This window comes from Eurosta solidaginis, chromosome 4 (genome assembly GCF_040869045.1).
Source record: "Eurosta solidaginis isolate ZX-2024a chromosome 4, ASM4086904v1, whole genome shotgun sequence".
In the NCBI taxonomy this organism is placed as follows: Eukaryota; Metazoa; Arthropoda; class Insecta; order Diptera; family Tephritidae; genus Eurosta; species Eurosta solidaginis.
Window position 1 is genome coordinate 225,715,883 of NC_090322.1, and position 15,249 is coordinate 225,731,131.

Genomic DNA, 15,249 nt, shown 5'->3' on the forward strand with positions numbered 1-15,249 from the left:
CTAAAACAACTCATCTAGAAATCATCGCTGAGGTGTGCTCACCCTCCTAGGGACTCTTCGAAAAATTTACCAACGGATAAAATACAGGGGTCCATTTTAATATATATTTTTTTTAGTCAAATACGGTACAAAAGCTTGTCATAGGTGAAAGTTTATTGGATCTCGAGGATCGCTATAGCATTTTCATGAAAAGTCATGCATCTTTTTATGCTTCGGACTTTTTTCAAGAAAATCTACAAATAAAAGCAAAATCTGGGCTTTAATTTTAAAAGTCCAAAAATAAAAGTTAAATACGGGCTTGAATTTTTTAAGGAGAGAATAAAAGTACGGCCGCATAACTAAGGAATGACTTATCCACATGAAACGAATTTTTCACTAAGCTCATAAATAACATAATAGGGGGACTCATGTAACCTTATAAATGCCTTATAAAGTGTGTAAACGTATAAATTTATCTAGTGCATAAACGAGCTGTCAAATTTTGTATGAAAAATCATTTACACAATTTGTATAAATTTACGCGCACATTTCATTATGTAAACGTGGTAAACTCAAAGGAATGCAACCTTGCAGACATTATAGCAGGCATTTTCATCAGAAATCTCCATCATCAGCAAGTCATTTACAAGTATATCTTAGTAAAGACGTTTTAGTTTTATTTTTCACTTAATCTTGGCATTTTTTAATTTGTATAACAATCAAAAAAAATTTGTTTGGCAATAATACAGCTGATAAACAATCAAGTTTATCAAGAATATTACTAGGTGCGTTCATAAATGGATATAATTTTACACCTTATAAGTTTATAAGCTTTCATGAGTCCATCTAATATATTTAAAAAATTTGTCATCTATAAAAGCTATAACCAACTCATGGTAATTTAATTATACTTTTCCATAGTACACTTGCACCTATTTTTTCGCCATAAAGTTTAGCCCAATGCAGATATTGCGTTGAAATTTTGTATACTGCTTGATATTGAAAAAAGAAGGGGTCTGTTTATCTGTGGTCACCAGCGACAATACCCTAAGTGGACCTTAGAAATGTGCATTGTGCAAGGCTTACTTCTTGCTTTTTCTGGTTCTCAATAATTTTTTCAATGATTTATTGAAAGAAATATTTCTAACTTAAGTTGTTATACCTCTTTGCTATGAAATTCGGCACCTAAAGTAATGCATCTTGAACATTTCTTAAGTCTTTATCGTAAGTTGTTATCGATATATAAAAATTCGTTTCAATTTTATGAACCGCTCAATACTTATATGGCTGAAAAAACAGAATGAAAATTCTGTTCTTCAAAAATAAAATCCATATTTAATCATTTCTTTGGACTTAAAAATTCAAAGCCCGGAAATAATTTTTCTAAAGGTTTTTTATTATAAAAGGAATAACAGTTTAGGTCCCTGATAAGATTGGCTCCTGATATAAGGGGTTCCGGAATCATAAAGTGCTACCTTAATTAATTCCCAAAAAGTCTTACAGACTCCGATTTTCGCCTTCAGTTGAAAATATGACTCCAGTCGTCTAGACATAACTCATTACGGAACGTTTTTCGAGTGCTTTTTTATTTATTTGCTATATGTACGTATGACATACAACTTAGTTATTGCGTAAAATCCAGTTAAGACATTTTCAAAATCAATTCAGTGGTAGATCTCTAAAAAAAAGCGTGGTAGTACTTTCAATGCAATGAAAATCATCCAATTAAGTCGAATGATTTTCATTGTACCTTGGAAATTTCAACCAAGGTTGCCATAATATATTTTCTGTGGTTCCCCCCATAAATTCAGAAAACAAAAATTCAGAGACACATTTTTTCAGAAAACATTCGTCAGAACCCTTTTTTCAGAAAGACAAAATTCAGAGGCCAAAATTCAGAACTGAAGTCTCAGAAGTCGAAATTCAAAAGTCAAAATTCAGAAGGTAATCAGAGAGCAAAAAAACATTAAATTTTGCGCCAGGACCTCGCCTGCTAAAGATGTGTATGATACATTATTATTTGTAACAGGATTCCCCTCACGTAGATAAGATTGACAATTGGGCTGCAGAAGCTTTGGAGCTATGAAGCTGTGTATTGCTCTTATCAACCGCTTGAATCCCTGTAAATTCACTTGAAAAAGATAAACGCGAAAACGATTTACATGCGCACCATTGCACACAATTTAAAATTTTAGATTGTGCTACTTTTTCTTTATATGAGAAAATACCTTCCAAATAAATAAACGAGAGAAATTTTATGTTTTTTCTGTCGTCTGATTACTTTCTGAATTTTGACTTCTGAAATTTGACTTCTGAAATTTTACTTCTAAAATTTGACTTCTGAAATTTGACTTCTGAGACTTCAGTTCTGAATTTTGAAATCTGAATTTTGTATTTCTGAAAAAATGGTTCTGACGAATGTTTTCTGAAAAAATGTGTTTCTGAATTTATTGGGGGCACCATTTTCTGTATGATTTCTAATATATAAAGCTTGACCGATTTTGAACTTTTAAAATATAAGCAGCAAGCTTAGTAAGATGATTTGAACTGTTCTAAACTAATGCTTGGTTTTCAGAAACAAGATTTTGACATCAAATTTTTTATGCCATTGGGCAACTGTCATTTTCAGTTATTGGTCAGTTTTATTGCCCTTTGTAGTTAAAACTGACGGCAAATGTATTTGACGTTGTATGAAAAGCCGTTTTCATGATATGGTCAAGTCTGTGGTCAACTTTGACTTAGTGAAAACCAAGCATAAGCTTTCCAAATTGAGAAAATTTCATATTAAGTGGAATTGAATTAAATAAATGTTCCGTAATAAAGGTTTACGGTTTACAAAAAATATATATAATATAGGAATCCGTTTTAAGATTCAGCTTAACTGAATTAAAAAGTTGGGCATTTTGTTATAAAGCTTCAAAATGTTTCCTGCTCGCTTAGACCAAAATTTCCATTTGAAAACAAAAACAAATTAAGCGAGTTGTTTATTTTGTTTTTGCTATTCAATTAAAATTGTTTCTAAGCGAGCAGAAACAACTTCGAAGCTTTAGAGAAAAACTTCCTATATATTTCAGAATATTTCATGCATAATTTTATGTTTTGGTAATATTGATTAAAGTTTAGGACCGAAACAGAAAAAAAAAAAAAACACAAAATAAATTCAAAACTTAAATGCCATTTTCAAACTTACACTAATAAAGTCAATATTAATTATAATTAATTTTACTAATTATATAGTAACTTTTAACAACTTACGGCATATTCTTAAACTATAACAAATACTTATTTATAGTCACGAAGCTATACACAAAAGAATTTCTTTCGGAAAATATATATTACAAAATTAGTAATTTTTGAGCAGTGTTGCTGGCGTAAATGCGCTTGCCCATATACAGTATTGTGTAAAACAAAATCAACAAATTCAATGCAGGTATATAATGGGCTGTATTTTTCACGCTGAACAATTTAAAGCGATGGTTTTTTTCAAAATATGTAAAAATATTACATATTTGCGTTGAATTGTTGCTTTTGTTTTGCACAACACTGTATATTTAAATCAGGATGGCGCCTGTACTTAAGCCCTCTTGGAAAGAAAATGAAATTATAGTCCCACATTTGCCTAGATGATGGATTCCACTGATTTTTATTGGAACGATTTTCCACCATCCGTTGTCAAATTTGGTTTGGATAGAAACTGGCTGCGGTGCTTTGCCATCTTCAAGTGTCCTTTAATCTTTTTCGCATGTGAAAATATAAAAGTAAGCACAATAACCAACATCACATCCTCGTAAAATCATTTATCTTGGTGATGGCTGCATTGTTGAACGCAAACGTCGTTTCTTGACCATCATTAAATGTTCATCATATTCCAATGGTCTGCTGGTGGTCTCATCTTCATTATTCGCTGGCGTTGTTGTCCCAATATTGAAGACCTAATTGTTCGTTTGTATGTGAGGTGAAGTGTATTTTGTTGTTGATGTTGAATTGTGATGGATGATTTTTTAAGTGATGTTGTATGAAATGTAATTATTGTTTTGTAGGTGTTATTGTTAATAGAGTAGTGGGTTGAGGAAAAAGTAGAAAGAAGAAGAGAAAACACGTAAAGATGAGTATTCGTCATACTTTTTGAGGTGCTATTTTTGGGATTTCTTATATCTATTTAATTTTAACCCGATTTACTTTTGAGTTGCCATCGATTATCTCCACTGGCTTTGCGGGCACATACGATGAGAGACCCATAAGACCGAAAAGTTCTGGATTGTATTGGTTGGATGCTGATAAATTGGTACCTGAAAGTTAAGATATTATTGAGAAAAATTAAAATTGTCAGCGATAACAGTAAATATTTTATAGAATAAATCACGAGAATCTATTGTGAATACACGAAAACCAACAAAACAGCTGACTTTTGTTTACACTTTTGCTTTACACTTAATTGATAGCCGATGCTTTAGGTAGCATGGAGACAACGAAAATCTCTATAGTTTATAGATAAAAGAACTAACTGAATTTGGTGAAAAAGGCAGATTAGCAGATTTGATACAAAATTGGTTGATACCTTTCAAAAGAGTAGTGGGAACGTTGCCACCTGTTTAGCAAGGTCCACTTTTCCAGCTGACATCTATGAAGAAGGATTCAGATACAATAGTGTAAAATAAAAGGTTCTCGATAGAGGTGTTAAGTCAAATAAGGTGTTCGGTTTCACAAAAAACGAGCTATATTACAACTTGATATCGAATAATGCCTTTTCTATTTGCAAAATCTTTAGCTAAATTCATAGAACTACTTTCGGTAAGAGTTGTAATTAAAATTAGTTCTAAGTACAGTCTTTTAAGATTCGAGTACTCAGGTATTGAAAATTTAAAGAATCGGATACAATTTAAGGTACCGGGTACAAAATAATGGCCGGAAATCGTGAAGTTGGGAATGAATTTGTGTCAAAATTGCAGACCTTTCTAGCAGCAGTTTGGCAAGTGCTCTTTTCATGCTGCAAAATGTTTAACCTTTAATTAATTTTAGGATATTGATGACTATTCAAGTACTGAGTAAATTTCATGTATTGATTCCATTTAAGTACTAAGAATCGTTACTTTTATGAACTGAGTACAGCTCAGCACCAGTAAAAAGTGGTATGATACAAAGAAGATTATAAGGAAACTAGGATACCGAGCCATAGGAGAGAGCGCTACCTATACACGATTAGTCCGACTGGGATAGCGAAGTTAGCGGAACCTCAAAAAGCTGAAGCGAGCCGAAGCAAAGACGAGGGGTGTGGAAGGGTACAAAGCAGAGAGAGTAAGGGAGCCTTCTCACTCAACCGACTGCAGTTTGCTGACAAAAACACTCGGTTTTCCTTTTGGTCCGGCGATAAGGAAGCCTCAAGTGAAATAAAGAGCAACATATTGACTGATAGGCATCAACAAAATTTTAAGATTCGAAAAGGACTGAGTCGCAAGAGGGGCAGGCTAGCGATACTAAAGAAACATGAACGTCTAAGTCTAAATGAGGGACGGATCCCGATAACGACGAAGCAGCTACCTAGAAGAGCGGGTTGTACATTGATATTAAATTCTTGAACTGCGTCAGAATGAAAATATATAGACACATTCTTTACAAAAACAAAAAGCCCGATCGACATACAACAACAAAGTAACGTAGTATACCAAATAGAGTGCAAAGGAAATGAAACTGAACATTGCAACAAAATATATATTGGCACTAGGAAGAGGGCGCTAAACACACGACTTGCAGAGCACCAAGCCGATATCAACAAAGAAAAACACAGCACGGCGTTATCACAACACGCGGTAAACAACAAACACACAGTAGATTTCACAACAACAAAAATAATAGACAAAGAGACGAGAGAAAGAACAAGGTACACACTGACAATGAACAAGAAATGAACAAGAAAGAAGATACACAAGACATAGCCGCGACTTACTTATTATGCCTAATTTGCCTAGATAATTAGTTTTAGTTTGACAAGTTTACCATATAGTGATGGTAGCATTTAATTAATTTTTTTGTAAAGTAATAAAATCGTTTTTTAAATACCAATGTGATTGAATATAAATAATTGTTTGTGAAGTAATATTTCACGTAAAATTCAAATTTATAATTGTGCAAAACTTTGTTTGAAACTATGTAATTTAGATCGTGTAATTTTATTTCTAATGTTGTTTTTGTCTTTTGTATTTTGTTATAAACAAATATAGACCGCCCCTGAAGAAGATAAGGATAATTATCGAAACGTTGGGCTAAATGGTGGAATAAATAACATTTTATTTGCACTTGATCCTAATAGATCAGTAAAGCTGAAAAACTACATAAGACACAGGATTGAAAAGAACTTCGAATATCTCCGCCTACGAGGGACAACATTACATCTTCCAAATAAACAAGCTGTACAAAGATTTTGGGGTATATCCAGTATTTATCTCCGCCTCAGAAGAATTCGTCCTAAGGACAACAATCAGTATATACTAGAATCAGACCAGTTATAAATGAGCATAGTGCAGCCCAAAGGTATCATATAAGAGTTCAAAAACCTATCCGTTTTTCGGTTCAATTCTATTACAACTCCAAGATTCCTTGGAATATAGTTATTATCGCCCCTATTGGATAGGACGAAGCAGTGCTACAGAACGAAAAATAAGAAGAGTGAAATGGTAGACATCGCTCCACACAAGACAATTATTGAGCTATTCCATTCCTGAAAACAGTGATCATCGGTGGAAAGTTGCGTTGCGAGAATACAATTCTGGAACGTACTCTGATCTTTGCGTAAAAAATGCTACTGAAATTACGTAATCTACTACCAACAATTTACTTACCATTTCCATGAGTAGGTCTCACCAAAAACCTTGGTGATTTTCCAAAACTTGCTGGCGCTTCTGTGCTAGTCGTCGTACTAAACGCCCGCTGTGGAAAGAAACGTGGCTGCGGCGTTACCACATAAACTTTTTCTTGCGTTTGCGGTGAAATTGAGACTTTTGCTTTACGCCAAAGTTCTTCTGGCTCTGGCTGCTCAATTTCCGAACCGAGATGCATAAAAGTCGGCGCCGCATGTCCGTTGCTATTTAGCTGATGTTGTGTGGTCGAGGTGCGTCTTGAAGGTAAAGATGACACAGTCACCGTTTTACTCTCTAATGTATCCAACAAATGCTTATCCGCCACATCATCCACTTGATTCAATACAACATTTTGTGAACCGCGTTCTAAGAGTAGAGCTTGCAAATCATTAACAGATGCAGGCAACTCTGAAGAAGGTTCAAATAGACGTATTGTCGTTTTTGGATGACGTGGTGATGGCGTTGTTGTTGTGAGATACTCAGTGGGTATATGTTTAGAGCGACCACGTATCGTTGGCGTACTAGGACGATGTGAAAGTGACGAGTATTCCTGCTCTGTCCAATTATCAATATTCCGCTGCCATTTCAAGAGATCAAAACTCGAAGTTGTCGTCTTATTTTGACGTTTATCATGCTCGCGTCGCAGCAGGTCACGTAGATTTGTGGCGAGTATTCGTGTGATGTACTTCGTGGTGCGTCGCGCCGAGTCAGCAGGTGGTGCTACCGTAGATAATTTGGCGCTTACAACTTTCGATTCTTGTTGTTCGTGTATGTCGTTGCTGTTATGTTGCGCTGTCCATTTTTTAAAGGCCGCTTCTACAGTGCGTGTAGGTTCAAATGGGCGTGGCTTATTTCTTGTCGTATAAGGAATTATAATTTGATGTACATCTTTGTGTTGCGCTGGTGGTGGCGTTGGAGGTGTAGGCGGAGACATGCCAGCATATTGTCCACTGGCATCAATGGCACTATAAGTGGATGTAGGGGTGGGCGCAGCTGCCGCACCTTTATTATAGGGTGACAAGGGTGGATTTGGCGTCACTAAAAGCGGTGTACTTGAGCTGCCTATCCCTTCAAAATTGTTGTGCTTATGATTGTGAGGATGTTCGGGTGTTACATAGGGTGCTGGCCGTATTCGTAAATTCAGCTCACTTGGATCGCGTGTGAAGGGTCTTGGTTGATTTAGTGAACCCGGTGCATAGCGTATAGGCGAATCTAGTAAACGTTTTGGAGTTTCGCGCGTGTCATGCAGGGATTGTTTTTGTTCTGGCGTTTGTGGTGAATGTATAAATGGTGTTTGGGTAGTCTCTTGCAAATTTTCAGTGACAAAGTTCGTCTCACTTAGCTGTGGCAATTGAGTGGATGTCTCGTACTCGATCGCTATCTCTGTGGTTGTATGCGGAAAGGCATGACCAAGCGGTAACCAAGGTGTGTTGTTCGGGTTTTGTGACAGATGTTGCACTCTAGTAAGATTATGTGAGGATGCAGATGGAAAGTTGTCTTCGCTGTGCGATTCATACGTTGTTCTCTGCACATCATAGTTATGTTGTGGGTACTTAGTTTGAGGCACATATGGGGTTGTGTAGCGTGTTGTTGATGTCTCGAAAGTCTGAGCGAATTGAGAAAGTGACTGATGCTCCTGTAAACTCTGGGGGTACAGAGGTTGAATTTGCTGAGGAAATGTTGGATGAAAAGTAGTATGAGTCTGCTGGTAAGATTGTGCGTTCTGCTGGGAATTGAATTGCGTGCCTTGATAATACTGACCCTGCTGTAGCTGGTACGATTGTGTTGCCTGTTGCGATTGTGTGGTCCCATGCGACTGCTGCTGTGGTGCCGCAAAACTTCCCAGCTCGGTTAGGAGTTGTGAGGCAGGCAAGAGCTTGTGCAGTTCGGGACTCAATGTCTCATGTTGATATAATGCCGTGGCTACACTTTCATTTGCCACAGCTTCGTTTATAGGCGTGGGCTGATGACCTAAATCTATCGAGGGTGATTGCTCATAGGTTATCGGATATTCAACGGATGAGACAAAATCCGTAATTTGATGACTTTTTACAATCTCAAAACTTGAATCGCTGTTTGGTGCCTTTGCTGAGTAAGACTGTTCCGGTCGCACACGATCCGCTTGTAATTCCGAGGGTGCGCCAATATTTTCAATGAAATGTGCTGGCTCTGTAGATGGCAACTGTAGTTCGCCACTCGGCACTGATTCAGTGGAAGTCGTTGTTGTTGAAGGTGCCGCTGCTGGTGTCAAATAGGGCACCCTGAATTGCTGTGCTTTATAGACGGGAGGTAAAGCGTTTAAGCTTAGGCTCGGAATAGGCAAGGGTACCGGTATGAATCGTGGTGATGCTGTAGCTTTCAATGGGGACAAGTTGTAGTCTACAGGTGGTGGTGGTGGTTTATAAAGTGTAGGAAAGTGAAATTGTACTGCACGTTGCTTTACCGGCAGCTGCTGTTTGGCTCCAGCTCCAAAAGGTAATGCTTGCTTTTGCGGATATTTTTGCGAAGCTTGCGCTTCAAAGTGCTGCTGTGAACCAGCTTGAGCGTATTGATGATTCGTACTTGCAACTGATTTATGATGCTGACGCTGCTGCTGCAGTACCTGTGGAAACATAGGAACCCATGGATATTTATTGCAAAGATTACATGGCTTTCCGTCCGCCCCTAATGGCTGCGGATAATTGTATGCTTGTTTGCTATCAGAAGAAAATCCGTTAGCGAGTTGATTTTGCTCGATTGCACCATAACCAAACCAACGCGCAATACGTGCCATAAAGCCGGGCGGTTCGGCAACATTTTTGTTGGCAATATGACTCGGCACAGGTGCGGATGCGGCTGGTATTTGATGCACAGATGCTATTCCTGGGTTGTTGGTGGGAGCGCTGTGATGCTTTAGATGCTGTGGCGTGGGTAAGGGAGGAGGTACCAGATAGTCCGCAGGAAACCTATGTCTTGGTTGTGTAGAATGTGATAGCGGGAACAGCGTTAATATGCTAACGGCAAGAAGGCTAAGCAGGCGTACATTGTGTACTAATCGAATCTTGCGTGTCTGGAAATAGAGAGCAAAAATATTTAAGGTGAGATTTTGTGCGAAAATATTAAAAGTTTATGGATAGATAAAACTATATTAAAATTTCTTTTTAACGTTAATGTGATTTTGGACGGTTCGTAACAGGTCACGCCGGCTACCTATTTCGAGATAACTGACGCCAATTAAGAGCACCAAGGTCGGTCAAGTCTTCCTCCACCTACATCTCCCAACTTAGTGGAGGTATTTGTACATACTTCAAACGAGAACCGTATTCGGCAGAAGATGAAGGGGTACAACTCGACTGAGTTGGGAGAAAGAGGTAAGGCAGTCTTGGAAATAGTTGAAGTCGGATCTTCGTAGCACTCTATTATATCAACTATGGATATTCCGATAATTTCCCCTTAATCGTTCCAACGGAGCTAGCGCCTCATGAAGGATTACTTTCTGAGCCCGGGCAAGGATTAGACAGTGGAGCTGCTGTGTTTATATTTAATTCACTGAAATATGTCAATAAAATCAACTGGCCTTATGACCACTTGAAAAAGTCGTAAAGTCAATTGACTATTGGTCATTTAGGGAAAGAGACCATAGACATATAGAACAATTTAAGTAAGGTCAGCACAAAACTAGTGTGGGGTCGGGTGGATGTTTATTTAAATATCTTCTACTTATATCAAAGGAATCCTCAAAAGCCCAACGTTTAATCCAATTTTCTCACTTTAATAATAGCAGGATTTTTTCGATTTTCTATTCCAAATTTTCTCTAAACTTCGAGTTGAAAACGTTCTTTTTTCCTCAGAGAGGATCTCATTGGAATAGTTTTTTAGCCGATTTTTCACTATAAGGGCACCAAAGTGTAGGAAAAAAGCGCTGCATATATTTTTAATAAAAAAATGTTGATAAACAATGAAGGGTATTATAATTCAACCATTCTTAACATTTTAAGTCGCGGAGATGCGAAACAAAATAATTGACCTTATGACCACTTGCTAAAAAAGACTTAAAGCTATCTAGCCATTTCGGAAAATCAAGATGGCATCGTGCCAATGTAGTTGACTCTGTAGCCATTTTAAATTTGACGCTGTGACCATTTCATGTAATCATAACTTTAATTCATTTTGTGGACATTTGAAGTGGTCTTAAGGTCAATTACCTTTATGGCTGTTGGTCTTATGACACCCATCCACCTTCCCTAAAGCTAAAAACTCTAAGAGCCACTTGACTTGACTTTGGCTGCATCAATGTTTCTTTCTTATGAAAGGACTTAGATACAATCATTCAGTCCACGGTGGACTTCAAGCTTTTATTACTCGTACTTCATCGTAGTCTGTTGAAAGAACATTAATCATGCTTATCGCTGTATCAATTAATTTTGCAGTGAATGGTTCCTTTCATAATCCAAGCACTCTGTGTATATAGATTACAAGACTGCTGACTCTTTTTTGTACGCCTCGAAGTTGAAACCTTCTACATGGGTCTATTGCTGTTGGCGAGTAACTCAAATTCTTTGCACTCCCGTCTCACTGGCTCTATTTTTCATTTCTGAATGGATGTTTTACTTCTTCGTTCACTCCACAATAGAGAATCCCCACCTTGTAATATTTTTCTTGATTGCAATACGAAGTCTTGTAGATATACGATACTTCTGACTTATGCTCTCAGTGAGTATGTGGGAGAGTCGGGCTGCGAAGCCATTTGCAGGCGGTTGTGATTGCAGCTTTTCGACGCCAAGCTTTCCTTGAGCTTTTTTAAATACTGGGAGATAGTTACCCGATTGGGCTCGTTTTGTTCGATCGGGGACAGCTATATAGCTTGGTCGATCTTTTAATGCTTAAACCCTGCTTAGAAAATCCTTTTTCAAATTGCAAAAACTTTCTTCTAAATTAGATTAGGTGGAGCGCGATACCACCATATCACAGCAAGTGTTATAGTGTCATTATACTCAGTTGAGCAGAGCTCACAGAGTATATTAACTTTGATTGCATAACGGTTGGTTATACAGGTATAAAGGAATCGAGATAGATATAGACTTCCATATATCAAAACCATCAGTATCGACAAAAAATTCGATTGAGCCATGTCCGTCCGTCCGTCCGTCTGTCCGTTAACACGATAACTTGAGTAAATTTTGAGGTATCTTGATATAATTTGGTATGAGGGTTCCTGGGCACTCATCTCAGATCGCTATTTAAAATGAACGATATCGGACAATAACCACGCCCACTTTTTCGATATCGAAAATTTCGGAAAAATCGAAAAAGTGCGATAATTCATTACCAAATACGCATTAAGCGATGAAACTTGGTAGGTGAGTTGAGCTTATGACGCAGAATAGAAAAGTAGTAAAATTTTGGACAATGGGCGTGGCACCGCCCACTTTTAAATGAAGGTAATTTAGAAGTTTTGCAAGCTGTAATTGGCAGCCGTTGAAGATATCATGATGAAATTTGGCAGGAACGTTACTCTTATTACTTTATGTCTGCTTAATACAAATTAGCAAAATCGGAGAACGACCACGCCCACTTTTTAAAAAATTTTTTTAATTCAAATTTTAAAAGAAAAGTTAATATCTTTACAGTATATAAGTAAATTATGCCAACATTCAACTCCAGTAATGATATGGTGCAACAAAATACAAAAATAAAAGAAAATTTCAAAATGGACGTGGCTCCGCCCTTTTTCATTTAATTTGTCTAGGATACTTTTAATGCCATAAGTCGAACAAAAACTAACCAATCCTTGTGGTAGAGGCTTAGCTCCTAGGACGATAACTGTTTTCTGTGAAAAAGGGGGAAATCGGTTGAAGCCACGCCCCGTTTTTATACACAGTCTTCCGTCTGTCCTTCCGCTCGGCCGTTAACACGATAACTTGAGCAAAAATCTATATATCTTTACTAAACTCAGTTCACGTACTTATCTGAACTCACTTTGTATTGGTGTAAAAAATGGCCGAAATCCGACTATGACCACGACCACTTTTTCGATATCGAAAATTACGAAAAATGAAAAAATGCCATAATTATATACCAAATAAGAAAAAAGGAATGAAACATGGTAATTGTATTGGTCTATTGACGCAAAATATAACTTTAGAAAAAAACTTGGTAAAATGGGTGTGACACCTACCATATTAAGTAGAAGAAAATGAAAAAGTTTTGCAGGGCGAAATCAAAAGCCTTGGAATCTTGGAAGGAATACTGTACGTGGTATTACATATATAAATAAATTAGAGGTACCCGACAGATGATGTTCTGGATCACGCTGGTCCACATTTTGGTAGATATCTCGAAAACGCCTTCACATATACAACTAAGGGCCACTTCCTTTTAAAACCCTCATTAATACCTTTAATTTGATACCCATATCGTACAAACACATTCTACAGTCACCCCTGGTCCACGTTTATGGCGATATCTCGAAAAGGCGTCCACATATAGAACTAAGGCCCACTCCTTTTAAAAATACTCATTAACACCTTTCATTTGATACCCATATCGTACAAACAAATTCTAGAGTCACCCCTGGTCCACCTTCATGTCGACATCTCGAAAAGGCGTCCACCTATAGAACTAAAGCCCACGCCTTTTTAAAATACTCATTAACACCTTTCATTTGATACCCATATCGTACAAAAAAATTCTAGAGTCACCCCTGGCCCACCTTTATGGCGATATCTCGAAAAGGCATCCACCTATAGTACTAAGGCCCACTCCCTTTTAAAATACTCATTAACACCTTTCATTTGATACCCATATCGTATAAACAAATTCTAGAGTCACCCCTGGTCCACCTTTATGTCGATATCTCGAAAAGGCGTCCACCTATAGAACTAAGGCCCACACCCTTTTAAAATACTCATTAACACCTTTCATTTGATACCCATATCGTACAAACAAATTCTAGAGTCACCCCTGGTCCACCTTTATGGCGATATCTCGAAAAGGCGTCCACCTATAGAACTAAGGCCCACGCCTTTTTAAAATACTCATTAACACCTTTCATTTGATACCCATATCGTACAAAAAAATTCTAGAGTCACCCCTGGTCCACCTTTATGGCGATATCTCGAAAAGGCGTCCACCTATAGAACTAAGGCCCACGCCCTTTTAAAATACTCATTAACACCTTTCATTTGATACCCATATCGTACAAACAAATTCTAGAGTCACCCCTGGTCCACCTTTATGGCGATATCTCGAAAAGGCGTCCACCTATAGAACTAAGGCCCACGCCTTTTTAAAATACTCATTAACACCTTTCATTTTATACCCATATCGTACAAACAAATTCTAGAGTCACCCCTGGTCCACCTTTATGGCGATATCTCGAAAAGGCGTCCACCTATAGAACTAAGGCCCACGCCTTTTTAAAATACTCATTAACACCTTTCATTTGATACCCATATCGTACAAACAAATTCTAGAGTCACCCCTGGTCCACCTTTATGGCGATATCTCGAAAAGGCGTCCACCTATAGAACTAAGGCCCACGCCTTTTTAAAATACTCATTAACACCTTTCATTTTATACCCATATCGTACAAACAAATTCTAGAGTCACCCCTGGTCCACCTTTATGGCGATATCTCGAAAAGGCGTCCACCTATAGAACTAAGGCCCACGCCCTTTTAAAATACTCATTAACACCTTTCATTTGATACCCATATCGTACAAACAAATTCTAGAGTCACCCCTGGTCCACCTTTATGGCGATATCTCGAAAAGGCGTCCACCTATAGAACTAAGGCCCACGCCTTTTTAAAATACTCATTAACACCTTTCATTTTATACCCATATCGTACAAACATATTCTAGAGTCACCCCTAGTCCACCTTTATGGCGATATCTCGAAAAGGCGTCCACCTATAGAACTAAGGCCCACGCCCTTTTAAAATACTCATTAACACCTTTCATTTGATACCCATATCGTACAAACAAATTCTAGAGTCACCCCTGGTCCACCTTTATGGCGATATCTCGAAAAGGCGTCCACCTATAGAACTAAGGCCCACGCCTTTTTAAAATACTCATTAACACCTTTCATTTTATACCCATATCGTACAAACAAATTCCAGAGTCACCCCTGGTCCACCTTTATGGCGATATCTCGAAAAGGCGTCCACCTATAGAACTAAGGCCCACGCCTTTTTAAAATACTCATTAACACCTTTCATTTTATACCCATATCGTACAAACAAATTCTAGAGTCACCCCTGGTCCACCTTTATGGCGATATCTCGAAAAGGCGTCCACCTATAGAACTAAGGCCCACCCCTTTTTAAAATACTCATTAACACCTTTCATTTGATACCCATATCGTACAAACAAATTCTAGAGTCACCCCTGGTCCACCTTCATGTCGATATCTCGAAAAGGCGTCCACCTAT

The 15,249-nt window shown here is 37.7% G+C and overlaps 1 protein-coding gene across 1 annotated transcript in view; it reads right to left on the reverse strand.

Moving 5' to 3' along the window:
* Nucleotides 1-772: 772 nt before the first annotated feature.
* The window catches only part of LOC137251032 (mucin-2), a 126,608-nt gene continuing 112,131 nt past the window's right edge, over nucleotides 773-15,249 (reverse strand). The window contains exons 2-4 of the mRNA XM_067784894.1: nucleotides 6,816-9,882; nucleotides 4,159-4,268; nucleotides 773-3,911 (exon numbers count right to left, since the gene is read on the reverse strand). Coding sequence (XP_067640995.1) covers nucleotides 3,777-3,911; nucleotides 4,159-4,268; nucleotides 6,816-9,882 — 3,312 coding nt within the window. The 3' untranslated portion in view covers nucleotides 773-3,776. The remainder of the gene's footprint in view (nucleotides 3,912-4,158; nucleotides 4,269-6,815; nucleotides 9,883-15,249) is intronic.